Raw genomic sequence first — 13806 nt, forward strand, 5'->3', positions numbered from 1 at the left:
GATGCCTCTCACATGCCTCTAACTGGGGCAACCCAGGCTGTGCCCTGACAGGTAATCAAACTGATGGGGAATCAAACCAGTGACCCTTTGGTTCGCAGTCCAGTGCTCAATCCACGGAGCCACACCAGACAGGGTGGCACCTGAGTTCTGAACCTGGCCCCACCACTCAGCAGCTGTGTGACCTTCGGCAAGTCACTGGAGTTCTCCAAGCTGCTTTCATCCCCAGGAAAGGGGCAGGGGAGGGGCAGCAGATTAGATGATGTCTAAATCCTTTCCAACTCCATCATCCTTCCAGTGAGTTGAGTCTCTTGTGTTAAAAGGGTCTGGAATGAAGATCAATCTGCCACCAAATTCCTCCGCCAAATTCCTGTCAAATATCCAGACCTTCTCTTAATTCCCATGGGTATGCTCTCCCCAATTTTCATCATCTTGCCAGCATGTACACATAAACTTTTCCCTACATTTTAAGGAAGGACACTCTCTCTTTGAGACTGACAGCACCACTTAGGGATCGGGGACTGGGGAAGTTTGGTGCTATCTGCTCCCCCTTCCCCTCCACTAAAGGACACCTGAGTGGGCAGGGTCTGCAGGAAACTCAGCTCTACACCCCTCAGAACAGAGGAAACCCCCAATGCTCTGTCACGGACGGGAGAGATACTTTTCCCCCTTTTCAGCCTTGATGTCCCCATTTTTATTCTTGTCACTTCTTACATTATAGAAGAACAATTTATAGTTACCCCAGACTTTCAGGCTTATTTTATCCTCCCAACCCTATAAATGAGACTCACATCCCTGTTCTTCAGGTGAGGGAACTAAGTCTGAGAACCACTAAGAGGCTTAGTTGAAGCCACACAGGAGAGTAAGGGCCTTATGTGGAACCCAGGCCTGAGCCCAAGTCTGGGGCTCACCACGCATGGCCGACCTGGGGGGGGACCATGTTCCTGTACCTGCCAGCACCCCATCGGCAGTCCCCTCAGTCCTCAGCACCTCTCCCTCCCACCGGGCCACAGAGGGTACACAAGAACTTAGTGAGCTAAGGGCTCAGAGAAACCCTTGCACACCTCGCAAACCCCTTCCCCAGGACACCGGCCACGCTGGCAATAGCCATGTCTAGCTTAGCGGGAGCCTGGCTCCAGGGCCCACCCCTCTGTTCTGCTCTGAGGCCCTGGGTTCAGAGACCAGAGAACCCAGTGTTCCTGAGCCAAATCCTTTGACTTCAAGCCACGGGGCTGAGTCTCCCAGGAGACCTGCCCCACACTCCCCTCTCCCCTCTGCACTGCATGGGCACAAAGACAGAGCTTTGTCCCAGAGTCTGGCAGTGCCTCCCCACAGGCCGTGGGGCTGGAATGTTTTCAGGTAGAGCCTGTGCTTGCTCCGCCAGAACCAGCCTCTACATTTGCCCAGCCTACCCTTGTCGTCTCACCCTAGAAGACACAGTGAACCATTAGCCTTTTGCAAGATGAGACATTGGCCTTTATTGTGGGCCCAGGGGCCATGAGAGCAGAGCATACAGAAGACTGGGCAGCACTCCGGCCATCTGGGCCAAGGCAGGCGGCAGCAGTGTCCACGCAGCGGTGGCAGGGGCCTCACTTGCTGCACTTCCTGGGGGAGCACTTGCACTGCATGGCATTGAGGACCTCGTGGTAGATGATGGAACCATTGGTGCAACGCAAGGGCACCTGCATGGACTCTGTCCGTGTGGGCGAGCAGCAGGAGCACTGGTCCTGCACATCCTCTGTGTCGATGGAGTACACGGCTTTGCTGTCACATTTACCCTGCAGTGGAACAGAACAGGGACAGGGGATTGAGATGGCAGAGAAGCCTGGGGTACGGAGGACTCTGAGGCAGCCTGCCTCCCCAACCTGCTCTCTTCGGAGCACGGCAGCTCTGGCCTCCCCAGGAAACCCAGGACAACGAGGCAGCTTCTAAAGGTAGATCTCAGGGACGTCTGACCTGTCCTCTGTTCATATGGTACCGTCACACCCCGATCCCCCAGCTGCAATTTCTATGAATGTTTTATTGATCTTTAGGAAACATAACCACCACCCACCCCCGCCCCCAGCTTCTGTAAATAACTCTCCATTCTCTTTGAAGGACTTGTTGAATCTTTACTCAGTTTGTTTTTTTTTTTCTTCTGGGGTCAAAAGTTCCCAGTTACTTCAATAAAGCACTTGCTTTAACATAAAATGCTCCCAGTTCTTTTCACTTCTCCTCCCTGTGAATTTTCCAAACCCTCTGAAATGTAACTAAGGAGATGTCTCCAAACAAGGAGACTCCCCTCCCCGCGAGGCCTCATCGAAGTGAGGGAGGCTTACCTCGCAGTAATGAATGTCCACTTCTTCTTCGGACTTACAGTTTCCCACCTTGACATACTGCAGCCTGGCCGTGATATCCCTGCAGTCGGGCTTCTCGCCTGTAGGGCGGGTGAGCAGTGGGACCCAGGCCCGGCTGGGGTTCTATAGAACACTTGCCGGCCCGGTTCCCTCATGGGGTGGGAAATGGTAACCAAATCACCAACTCCAGCCACAGGAAGGGGAATTATGTCCCCCTGGTTCACTCTGTCCTTCATATTCAGAGATGTGGTTATTGCTGGGTTTAACTTACTGAATAGTGCAATTTTAATTGCAAGAGGAGCCTAGATTTGCTCTGCTTTGGTGATGTGGGTGGATGAGACTTGCTTTTATATAATTGAGGAGTCTAAAAACCATAATGACTTCAGCAATCCTCTTATGCATGTTCCAGTAACCAGAAACTAATGGGCAATGAAGTAGCCAACAAATATAATTAATGTCTATCCATCCCTGCCTTTGAGTTAAGAGGAAAGGCCAATATCATGGCCATATAAGAGCACTCACGGTCTCTGGGGGCATCAAGGAGACCCTAGGAACCCTTATGGAGTCCTCCCTTTGGGTATAGCTACCTGCAGGTCACTGGCATGGGCTTTCTTACATACAGGTATTAGTGGCATTTAGATCTGAATGCTACCTGCCCATGGAGAATTCTAAGATTTAACAGCAGCTCACCATTGCCCATCTGAATGCTCAGAGTCCTGCATCCTTGGATGGCTCCTAATCTAAATCCACCCTAACTACATATTAGCTTGCCTTGCAGCTTCCAAATAATTTCATTTTAAAGTGAAAGCCTGCCAACTACATTAAGAGGATGAATACAAAAAACATATTTAGGCTAATATACTATGTGCTTCCTCTGTAGATTTAAATCTCCAAGCCTGGCTTACTTTCCTTATGAAGGGTCCCAGCCTCCCAAAAGCACTAACCAACAAAGGCCCTTTTTTGCTCATTTTGCAGATTAACAGTCTCTTAACCAAATTCCTTGTGTAGTGTGCCTTGAGAGAACTCATCATTTCTGATGGTTTTCTGACTTCACATCCTTAAACCATTCAAACAGGAATCGTAGAAAGAGATGCTTTCAGACTGTTTCTTCAGTCTGCGACTTGGTTACAGCAGTTACAGGGAATGTCAGAGTAAGCCATCAAGAAAAGAATGAATGTTTGAACGCTGAAGGTATTCGTGTTTTCACTCTTCCTTTCTCCCCCGCCCCCAAAATTAACATGGGCCTATTAGCCCAAAACAGAACCAAAACAAACAAACAAACAAACAAACAAACAAAAAAACAACTGAACTTCAAAAATATTAGCCCAGGCAAGCAATTCTGTCATCAGGGTTGTGCTCATGAACACAAGATGTGTGGTAAGAACACTGTCTGGTATGCAGACTTGTCAAGCCGCATCTCCAGGCTGCTACTATGAGCTATTTAGGATCAACCAGTATAACATAACTGCAAGGTCAAGAGGGACCAAGAGTGAAGAAGGGGAGGTTAATAAATTTAGACCAGCCTTATAATCATGGAGAGGATACGTTCTCTGCAGCCCCACTGCTCATGGTGTGTCTAATGTTACGCAGTGATGGCTTCCCTTTCTCTCTGAGATAACTGTGTGACACTCAATGAATAGATGACTATTGAGCGTCTGTTTTGTGAAGATCGTGGATCAAGGGTACCTGTCTTCTAGGAGCTCTGTTTGGGGAGAGAAGATACTCTCTCATGGTAGGATGATGAGCAACCCAAGAATCTATGTGGGGAAAGGCAGGTAAGAGATTAGAGACAGTGAGGAGTTTGGAGGAACAGGGGAAGAGACTGATTCCCAGGCATTTGAAAGGGGATTTGAGCAAGGGGCAGTCTAAGAACATTCAGGGAGAAGTGATAAATCCCTGCAGGATTGAGCATAATGACTGGCCAGTGATCAAGAAATATTTTTCTGGAATAAAGCTCACTCCAAAGAACAGTCCCTGGACTTGGTCTGATGGGTTTCAAGGGACAAGCTATTGGTAATGTACTTACATGTTTCACAGCAGGTGCCTGGACTTTTCATGATTTTCCCCTTAAGAAAACAGCAAAGTCCCAGATTAGTCACAAATAGTACATAGTGGTCAGCTTTCAGGTCACTTCCCAGGCTAATTCCTGGCTCTGGACTCACGGCCCTAAGTTTAAGTCCCCAGGTGTAAACTCTGCTTTCCCACCACAAGTGTGAGAAGAATGACCACTCTACCTGACCAGGCGGAAACAATTTTGATTATTCTGAATTCTCTCCCAAATGAGTCATCAGGATCAACATTCTCAGGGAAGACTGGACATCAGTCCTCTCTCTCACCTCCCATTCAGAGATCACACATTCAGCCTTCCACAAGGGAAAGGTTTCTCTTTTTTTAAGCATCGTTTAGTGCAGAGAGTTTTGTCTGTCCATCAGGCTTGGTACTGTAATTTCATTGATTCTTATACTAGGTCAGGGACTTCCCTTGGGCACTGGGAAATCACATTAGGGCTGGACGGCACGCTGTTCAGAAGAACTCCATTCTTAGTCAGAGATGAAGACAGTCAAGAGGAAAGCAGGGCAGACGACTCACTCCCTGGGCCAGACATCTGTGTTCATTCACGGGCGGGCAGTTTGTGATTGTCTTCTCCCAGATGTACTCTCCTCTCTCATTGACCTTGCAGAAGTGACTGTCACAGCCATCCTGGTACGTCTGATCACGCTGCAAGCAAAGAAGGCAAATTCGAAAACAGCGTTTGGTTACAAAGCCACTTCAAACCATGACTTTGAGTCCATGGAGTTTTGAAACAATTTAGAATACTATGGAACAAGGAGGAGACAGTATCTATGAAGTCTCCACACCCAGAATGCACAAAAAATGGGGAGCTCTTCTACAACTTATTAACTATGAATAGGGCTGCATAAATGTAGAGATCCCCAAACTCTTCTGACCACTTAAAAGCTTAAAGAATTAAGACATAGGAAGGTAAACTGGCTAATCAAACAGAACTAGAGATGACCCAGGCATCACCTCCCAACCCCACCAGTTAATTCTGGCTTTCATAGATTACAGTTTATTTCACCCTGATTGCCTTTCCAGTCTCACAGACATCAGGCTGAAGAAATTTGTTAAAATTCAACCAACTTCAAATCATGCACCATATACCAACTTGTCAAGAAGGGTGAAAAGGAACTACATCAATGAGACAGTTCTTTGTCTTCCGTAAGTTATCCACCTTTTCTTTACAAAGTTAGAAAGAGGTCAATATTGCCTCAAACTTCGTCTCTCTTTCTTTTAGAAAAGATCCCAAAATTGGAAACCAGATGGTGATACAAGGGGGACATTTGAGTTCAACTGGGTCCCACCTTCAGTGTCATGGTTTGTCCTCCCCTGAGCTGGATGGTGCAAGCGACAAGCAGGCATCTCCCACAGCATTCGCCTTGGATCTTCTCTTCCTTGTAACCCTGTGTCCAGGAGTAAAAGCAGCCTCGGTTACCCTCCGCACAAGATCCCAGTGACAGCTAGGCTAACTTTGTCAGCTTCTCATCTCTCCTAGAGTTCAGAAAGTCAACATCTACCTCTAACTAACCCTTGTCAGTTCTCAATCCCCTGGAGAGCATTTCTGCCCTCTCCACAGATGTGTATCTCGCTCAAGTTCCAGCAGCCAGGCCTATTAAATTAGACCTGTCTCCTGAGCTCCAGACTTACAAGTTCAATTGTTCACTTAACAATTATTTATCTTTTGTCATCTTAAGACTTATTAATGTATCTCAAAACTTGATTTTTGCTCCAAATCCTATCCTTGTTGAATCTTACCTTTCTCCGTAAATAGTTTCATTACCCAGTTTCTCAAACTAGAAATCTGAGCATCACCCTTGACTTCTCCCTTTTTTTAATCCCCCTGCTTATCCCCAAATATTGCCAAAAATGCATCTCAGACACATCTGCTGCTTGTCATGGCCAGCGTCCTCTGTCATCACCTAGTCTAAGCAATCATCATCGACCATTGGACTCTGATATTAGTCTCAATTTGTCTTCCTGCCTTTAATCTTGCTATAATCCCCTACTTCAGGTCACTACACATTGGCTAGAATGACTTTCTTAAAACCGGCTCTAGTCACGTTACTCCTCTGCTTAAAAACCCTCAGTGGAGTTCTGGTTCTTGTAATGGCAGAGTACCTTATATTGTACTGACTCTCCTGCAGATGACAGCCTAAATTATTGACAAAATACTTAAAACAATTATGTAAAGACACTGGATGGCCAAAATCAGGAATAAACTATTGGTTATTTGATCCTTGAAAGAGGGAACCATAATGGACAATAATCATGTTTAAATGGCTTTTCCCATGAGGACTCTGCATGGCACCAGACAGCTGGGACTTGAGCAGAAAATTACCACTGTATTCGCCTAAGCAGTCAGAGGACAGAGTTTAAAACCCCTAGAATAGCTGAAAACTAATGGGGGGAAACTTAGAAAAGAGAAAGGCAAAAAAAAAAAAAAGGAGAAGTCCCCTAATCTGCATATAAATTCCCTTCAAATCCTTGGTTAATCCCTGAATTACATATGCATGAAGGAGCCTCTGAGGAGCGCAGGGACAAAACAACAGGTGGAACTGTAAAGAGCTGAGGAGAAATTTCAGCTCACACACACCACAGGGGAACCACGGTTTGCAGTCCAAATCCCTCCAAGCTGAAAGGACTAGTTAAACACCTCAGGTTTCCACTGAAATTTTAAAAGAGCCAGACCTTAGGACTAAGAACTATGTTTTAGGACTAAGACATATGTCATATAAGAACTGTGTCACCCTTGAAACTAAGAGAAATATTGAAATAGACCCTCCCTAATATAGTTTAAAAGGTAACCTTCTTTAATTCAAGATGAACCACGAATAATCTAAGTTAGAAGCAAATCTAACATTTATCAGAGGAAACAGCAGAATTAAGAGTCTCTTCAACATATTTCACACCAATGTCTAATTAATACATAGTAAAAAAATTCCTACAAAGAAATGGGGAAAAAAATGATCAACACTCAAGAGAAAGATTACTCAATAGAAACAGACACACAAACAACCTTGATACCGCAATTAGCAAGCAGGAACTTCAAAATAACTATGATAAATACATTAAAGAGTCTAGAGGAAAAATGGATATAATGGGACAGAGATGGGGAATTTCAGGAGCAACCTGGAAACTTAAAAAAAAGGAAATCCTAGAACTAGAAACATGTAGCCTAATTTAAAAAACTCACTGGATTGGATTAATTGCAGAAAAGAAAGGATTTTAAACCTGATCAATAGAAATTGTCTAAACTAAAGCACAGGAAGGAAAATGGATTGTAAAAAATATACAGAGCTCCCATAACCAGCAGAACAGTATCAAGTGGTCTAACATACATGCAGAGGTTCAGAAAGACAGGAGGTGATAAATGAAGACAAAAAAAAAATTAAATACTTGCTGAGCTTTTTCCCCAATTTGATCAAAAAAAAAAAAAAATCAACTCACAGATCCAGGAATCTCCATGAATCCACAGTAGGAAAAGTTTAAAGAAAACTATTCAAAAGCATATACTCAAACTTCTGGAATCCAAAGATGAATAACACTGTTAAAAAGCAGTCAGTAGGAGGAGGTGTAGGGGATGCACACGGGAAAATAATAAAAATGGCAATGAACTTATCATAAGGAACAATACAAGCCAGAAGACAATGGAACAACATATTTGAAGTGTTGTTCAAAACTTTCAACCCAGAAATCTCTATTCAGTAATAAAGGCAAAATAAAGACATTTCAGATAAATGAAATCTGAGAAATATAATGGCTTTTGGATCACACTATTTTTAAAAATGCTAAAAGAAGTTCTTTTACAAGCTGAAAGGAAATAATATAACATTGAATTTCAGATATACAGGAAGGGAGAGCACTAGAAATTATAACTACATAGGAAAATATAAAATATCACTTTTAGTTCTATAAAAGATAATTTACTGTTGAAAGCAAAATAATTACAATGTCTTGTGAATTTATCTCAGTAGAAGTAAAATGTGACAATCACAGCACAAAGTATAGGAAAAAGAGTATATTGTACATGAAATGGTATATTATTAAATCAAGGTAGACTGTGATAAGTGAAGGATGCATATTGTAGTCTCTAGAATAGCTACTATTATCTCTACATCAAAATATTTGCTATTTTCACTTGTGATTTTTTTCTTTGATGCATAGATTATTGTAAAGTATTTTATTTAATTTCTAAATACGGGGGGCATTTATAATACCTTGTTTTTACTAATATCAATTTAACTTAATTGTGGTCATTGAATACACTCTATATGATTTCAAATTTTAATATTTATTAACTTTTTTATGGCCCCGAGTTTGGTCAAGATAGGTGAGAATCCCCTGTGTGTTTGAGAAAATGTGTCCTCTACAGTTTTAGAGGGTAGTGGCCTATCATTTTCAATTAGATCAAGTTAGTTGACATAGTTTTCCAAATTTCCTATATTCTTACTGATTTTTCCACTACTTGTTCTATCAGTTACTGAGAGAAAAACATTAAAATCACCACCTAATATTGTAAATAAGCCTATTTCTCCCTCTATAGCTGTCATTGTTTGCTTCATGTATTTGAAACTCTGTTATTTGATGCATATACACTTAGGATTCTTGTGCTTTCTTAATGAATCTACTCTTTTATCATTATAAACTCACCTTCTTTGTATTTGGTAACATTCCTTGTCTTAAAATCTTTTTTTCGGCGGGGGGGATTAATATATTCATCTTAGCTTTCTTAATCCTAGTATTCGCCTGGGATATCTTTTTCTATCCTTTTATTTTCAACCTGTCTGTCTCTCTTTTTTTTCCAACCTGTCTATCTCTTTAAATTGAAAGTGCATCTCTTGTAAACATCATACTAGTGGGTCTTGCTTTTTTATCTAAGTCTGACAATCTCCATTTTTAATTGGTATCTTGTTTTGCCCATTTACATTTAACGTAATTATCCATATGGTCAGGTTTAAATCTACCATTTTGCTATTCATCTGTTGTCTTCTCTGTTACTTGTTCTATTGTTAATTCTTTTCTGTCTTCTGGTTTAATCATGTTTTTGATTTTTAGTATTTCATTTTATCTCCCCTATTAGCATTTAGCTGTATTTCTTCATGTTACTATTTTAATAGCTACAAGGTTTATATACTTATCAAACTCCAACAAACTATATATTTAACATCTGCGCAGTTTATTGTAGGTAAACTATATACCTCATTTAAAATAAATTTTACAAAAATTGTTAAAATAAGACCTTCTATGGCCTCCTGTTGCATCTAGAATAATGTCCAATCTCCTTAGCATGTCCCACAAGGCCTGACATCAGTCTTTCCTAATTTTCTGACCCAGCTTTTTACACTCGAACCCTGTGCATCCTCTACAGCCATGAACATGGCCCCCTTCTTCTCATTTGAGGGCCTTTGTGTATGTTGTTTCCTCTGCCGGGAATGCTGTTCCCCGCACTTTGTATAAAGAACCTTTTCCCATCCTTCAGTAATTATTTTAAGTATCATTTCTCAAGAGGTCTTCTAAGATACAACATTACACACACACACACACACACACACACACACTTTATAACACTTAACACAATTGAAATAACCATTTTTTTAGTTCTCCATGGGACACATGCAAATTTCGAACTATGTCTAGGCTGTTCATCCTTGTCTCCCCAGCACCTGACCCTCAGCAGCCACTCCTATTGAACATTCATTGAGGAGATGAGGTCAGCTAGGAAGCCTTCACAGAGGCTTAAAATGAGAGTCCTTCATATACTTCTGCATTGGAAAAAGCAGCAGCTTCCAGACAATATGATTTCTCTGTCTTGCAAAAATTCCCCCAAATTTGGGAGACAATATAGGATAACCAACTTATTATTTTGCACAGTAAGAGTATTTTAAACAACGTTAATAAAATAAAAAGCAAAAAGCCGCCACCCACTGCTTATCATTGCATTAAAACTGAAGCTCTTTTAACTCTCCCCACCACTCAAAAAATTTAAAAATAGCATAATCTCAATTTTGTAAAGAATAAATTTAGTTAAGTGAGGAACCAACTACATGGTCATTCTGTTTCTCATTTTGCCACATTTAGTCATGACCATGTAGACGTTCCTCTGCAGGGAACCTCAGGTTTCTGTAACATGAATGTCCAGCAGATCAGTCTGGAGCCCCCAGACAGGAGGCTTGCCCCCCGCCCACACCACTCCCTCTTCGCTGCACGTGGCCGAATGCTCCTAACCAGCCGGAATCGTTAGGGGTGGGGGAGCTCCCTCAGAAATGAACTGAAACAATTTGCTGCTCCTAAAATCAAGGTTCTGAACTGCATGTGTCCTCAGGCAGTAGGCCATAGGGAAAGCTGGGGAGGACCAAGCTCAGCACATACAGGGGTACCTGGGGCCAGGCCACACATGCCTCCACAAAGGTCACTGCCAAAGTGTGACGCCCTCAGGTAGTCTTTTGACTGGTGAACTTTAAACTGAGTTTTCAAAAATGCACAGTTCCTGGAAGGTAGGACGGAAGTCAATGAGAGAGAGAGAAAGAGATGGGATAAACATTATGAATGCATGTGTGTGGTTACCATCAGTAGGAGGATGTAAACTAGGGCTTAAATCAGGCAGGATTTCATAGGAGTTTGAATTCGGACTGAGGCATTTTTCAGTAAATGTTAAGAGATGAGAGAGGACATGCCCCCTGTTCAGTCAGGCCCGGGAGGATAAAATTGGAGAAAATCTTTCCAGAAGTGAAGGGGTGAGGACAAATGGAGGAGGGGGCTGCAAAATGAAGGGACAGAGGCCATGGGGGCAAAATCTACCTACCGGAGAGGCAGAGGGCACAGTTAAGCCAAGAATAAGGAAAAAGAGAGGGTGCTATGGGAGAAGAAAGAACAGGTGGGTGGGGAAGGAGGGATACAGGATAATAGGAAAGAGAGAGTGATTTTAGAGCTGTGGTGGGGAGTTGGGAAAGAGGGATGGGAGCAGGAGGGAGTACAGCAGAACCCATTTAAAGGAGTTAATTGGTCTGTCTGCTGCCCTAGAAATCGAAAATGCAGCTGCACCAAGTGACAGGGCTCATTTGAGCCCTGCTGGGGTTCATGGCCACTGCAGGCAGTGATATGTGTTCATAAAACACCACATAACCACAGGCAGTGGAATGTGTTCCGTACACCACCCTGCGTACACGGAGAAGAGCAGTCCTGAATGGGCTTTCATCAGAACATTCAATCATGTGGCTCTAAATGTCATTGTGATTCCTCTGGGGGCAGCCACTCCCTCTGCCTGTCCAGCCAAGTTCCCAGCCAGCCACAGAGTTCCCTTGCTTAGGTCTGAGCAGCCAATGAGTCCTGCTCCCCTTGCCCTGCCGTGTCCCTCCCTAAACTCTGCCTTGCACGTATCTCCTAGATACTTCTCATGGATCCCATTGGCTGTCAAAGGCCCTCCGGTCTCCTATCCCCCTGCTGCCCATTTCTCATTCTTGCTTCTGCCAGTCTGTTCCCCATTCCACTTCCTGGAAGATTCTCTATTCTACATTCAACCCTTTGCTCAAGGTCAGCTCAGGGTCATGCCCCTCCAGGATGCCTTCTGGATGTTCCATGTTGGGGTGACCGCTCTTCCTCATGCCTTCCTTAAGAGATCCTCTGTCAGCCTTCACGACAACCACCCACCAATGCAAACCACCCTCAGGTGGTCTCCTTTTAGGTATAAGCATTGTCTCCACAGGAGGAAATGAAGGACTCGCTTCCCTGCTGACACTAACGCTTGTCTGATGTAGGCAACTTGAGCAGAACTACCTGACCTTAATTCCCCACAGCTCCCCACACTTGCAAAAGGCCTCCCTGAGGCCTTTCACTGCAGAGGCATGTAATAACACCAGTTAAGGATGCTGAGCTAGAATGGGGGCAACTGAGGCCAGTTTCAACACAGGTTAAGAGATACATAGAAGGAGGGCTAACTTAGTGGTTTCAAGAGGGAGGAGGTGAGTACACTGCTCTGGGGATATATCATAATATTGGAGGAAAGAGGGGATAGTACACAAACCAAAGGGGTGGTGTATTTTAAAAATATTTAGAACCTATATGTGGACTGGATTCTAAAGCTGGATTTCTATGCACGCGGAAGAGGTTACCGTGCCACCCTCTGACCACCAGAGGGAGCTGTTACAGAGTTCGCAAGCTCGCCTCCCGTAAACTGGCTACAGCCTCCACCGCGCAGGACAGCGTTGGTGGGGACCTCTTGCTGCACTGATGGCAGTTCAAAGGACATCCGAGGTCAAACGGCAGCCACAAACTCCAGACGGCAGTATTTCATTCCGGATTCAAGTCCAGTTCTATTCTAGAGGGTTGTTACACATACACACACACCCATACACCCAAAACCCTAAATCATCAAATGGTATTTTTTTTTTAATAGCAAAAAAAGACATCCTCAGTTGGCTTCTTTCTGACAAAGGAAGGAATGTTCTCTTTAAACCATTCTATTAGAAATAACTGTGTCCATTTGACGTATATTTTATTAAGCCCTTATTCTGAGCATGACACTATACCAAGTGCCATGAAAAACACAGAGGCAGAACATTCTCTTGTCCTTGAGTGTATAAAGCACCTGTACGAATGTCCTTTGTCCCTGTCCCTAAGCCCTCCAGACGACCTTACCCCTCTCTGCCCCTCAGGACGGCCTCCTCTTAGGAAGGCATCCTCCTGAACGTTAGGTCCCACTCTGTGACGTGGGGATAAGAGCCATAGTAAAAACAATAAAATGCTGGTCATCATCTCCCAAACTAGAAATGATGATTTTCCCTTAGGGTTTACCCTCAGGAGGGATTCATAACAAACATGGTCATTGTGACCTAGTGCAAACAGGATGAAATGTTTTAAACAACCTAAATGTCCAATAATAAAAGTATAGGTTGCAGCACATCCATTCCAAAGAATATTGTGTAGAACCTTACACATAGTAGGTGTCTGAAAAATATTTGTTGATTAATCTTTAATGTTTTCAAAAGTGGTAGTGATTTTTTAAATGTTACGTAAAAAAAAAAATACAGAACTGTAAATATGGCATCACAAGCCTTGTAAATATTGTGTTTATTTAAAAACATGGAAAAAATGTTCAAAGTGTACAAAAGTAATTTCTGAGACAAAATCTGGGTGGATGACTTGGTCTTTTCATTATGGTTGTCTAATATTGTCCACAATCAGAAAGTAACGAAAGCTTTATCTAAAAACCCCAATGAAGTCCCACGGCTTGGGTCCCACCAGTACACAGTCCATCCCCTAGGTCCCCGATGACCCTCTCTTACCAGGGGGCAGGGCTTACAGGTGGTCTTATTGCACTCCAGCTTGAATACAGAGACGGCTCCCCCCTGGACGGTGCAGTGGCAAGTCGTGCACACATCAATCATCACACTCTTCCCAGGCTGGAACCAGAGGCAGC

At 43.4% G+C, this 13806-nt stretch overlaps 1 protein-coding gene across 1 annotated transcript in view; it reads right to left on the reverse strand.

The window, feature by feature from the left end:
- Positions 1-1467: 1467 nt before the first annotated feature.
- Positions 1468-13806, reverse strand: part of VWF (von Willebrand factor) — a 122737-nt gene continuing 110398 nt past the window's right edge. The window contains exons 47-52 of the mRNA XM_054574700.1: positions 13673-13789; positions 5696-5794; positions 4923-5051; positions 4360-4399; positions 2316-2413; positions 1468-1775 (exon numbers count right to left, since the gene is read on the reverse strand). Of these exons, the coding sequence (XP_054430675.1) occupies positions 1587-1775; positions 2316-2413; positions 4360-4399; positions 4923-5051; positions 5696-5794; positions 13673-13789 (672 nt within the window). The 3' untranslated portion in view covers positions 1468-1586. The remainder of the gene's footprint in view (positions 1776-2315; positions 2414-4359; positions 4400-4922; positions 5052-5695; positions 5795-13672; positions 13790-13806) is intronic.

This window comes from Pteronotus mesoamericanus, unplaced genomic scaffold, assembly GCF_021234165.1.
Source record: "Pteronotus mesoamericanus isolate MK-2021 breed Mesoamerican mustached bat unplaced genomic scaffold, CSHL_Meso_final contig_263, whole genome shotgun sequence".
In the NCBI taxonomy this organism is placed as follows: Eukaryota; Metazoa; Chordata; class Mammalia; order Chiroptera; family Mormoopidae; genus Pteronotus; species Pteronotus mesoamericanus.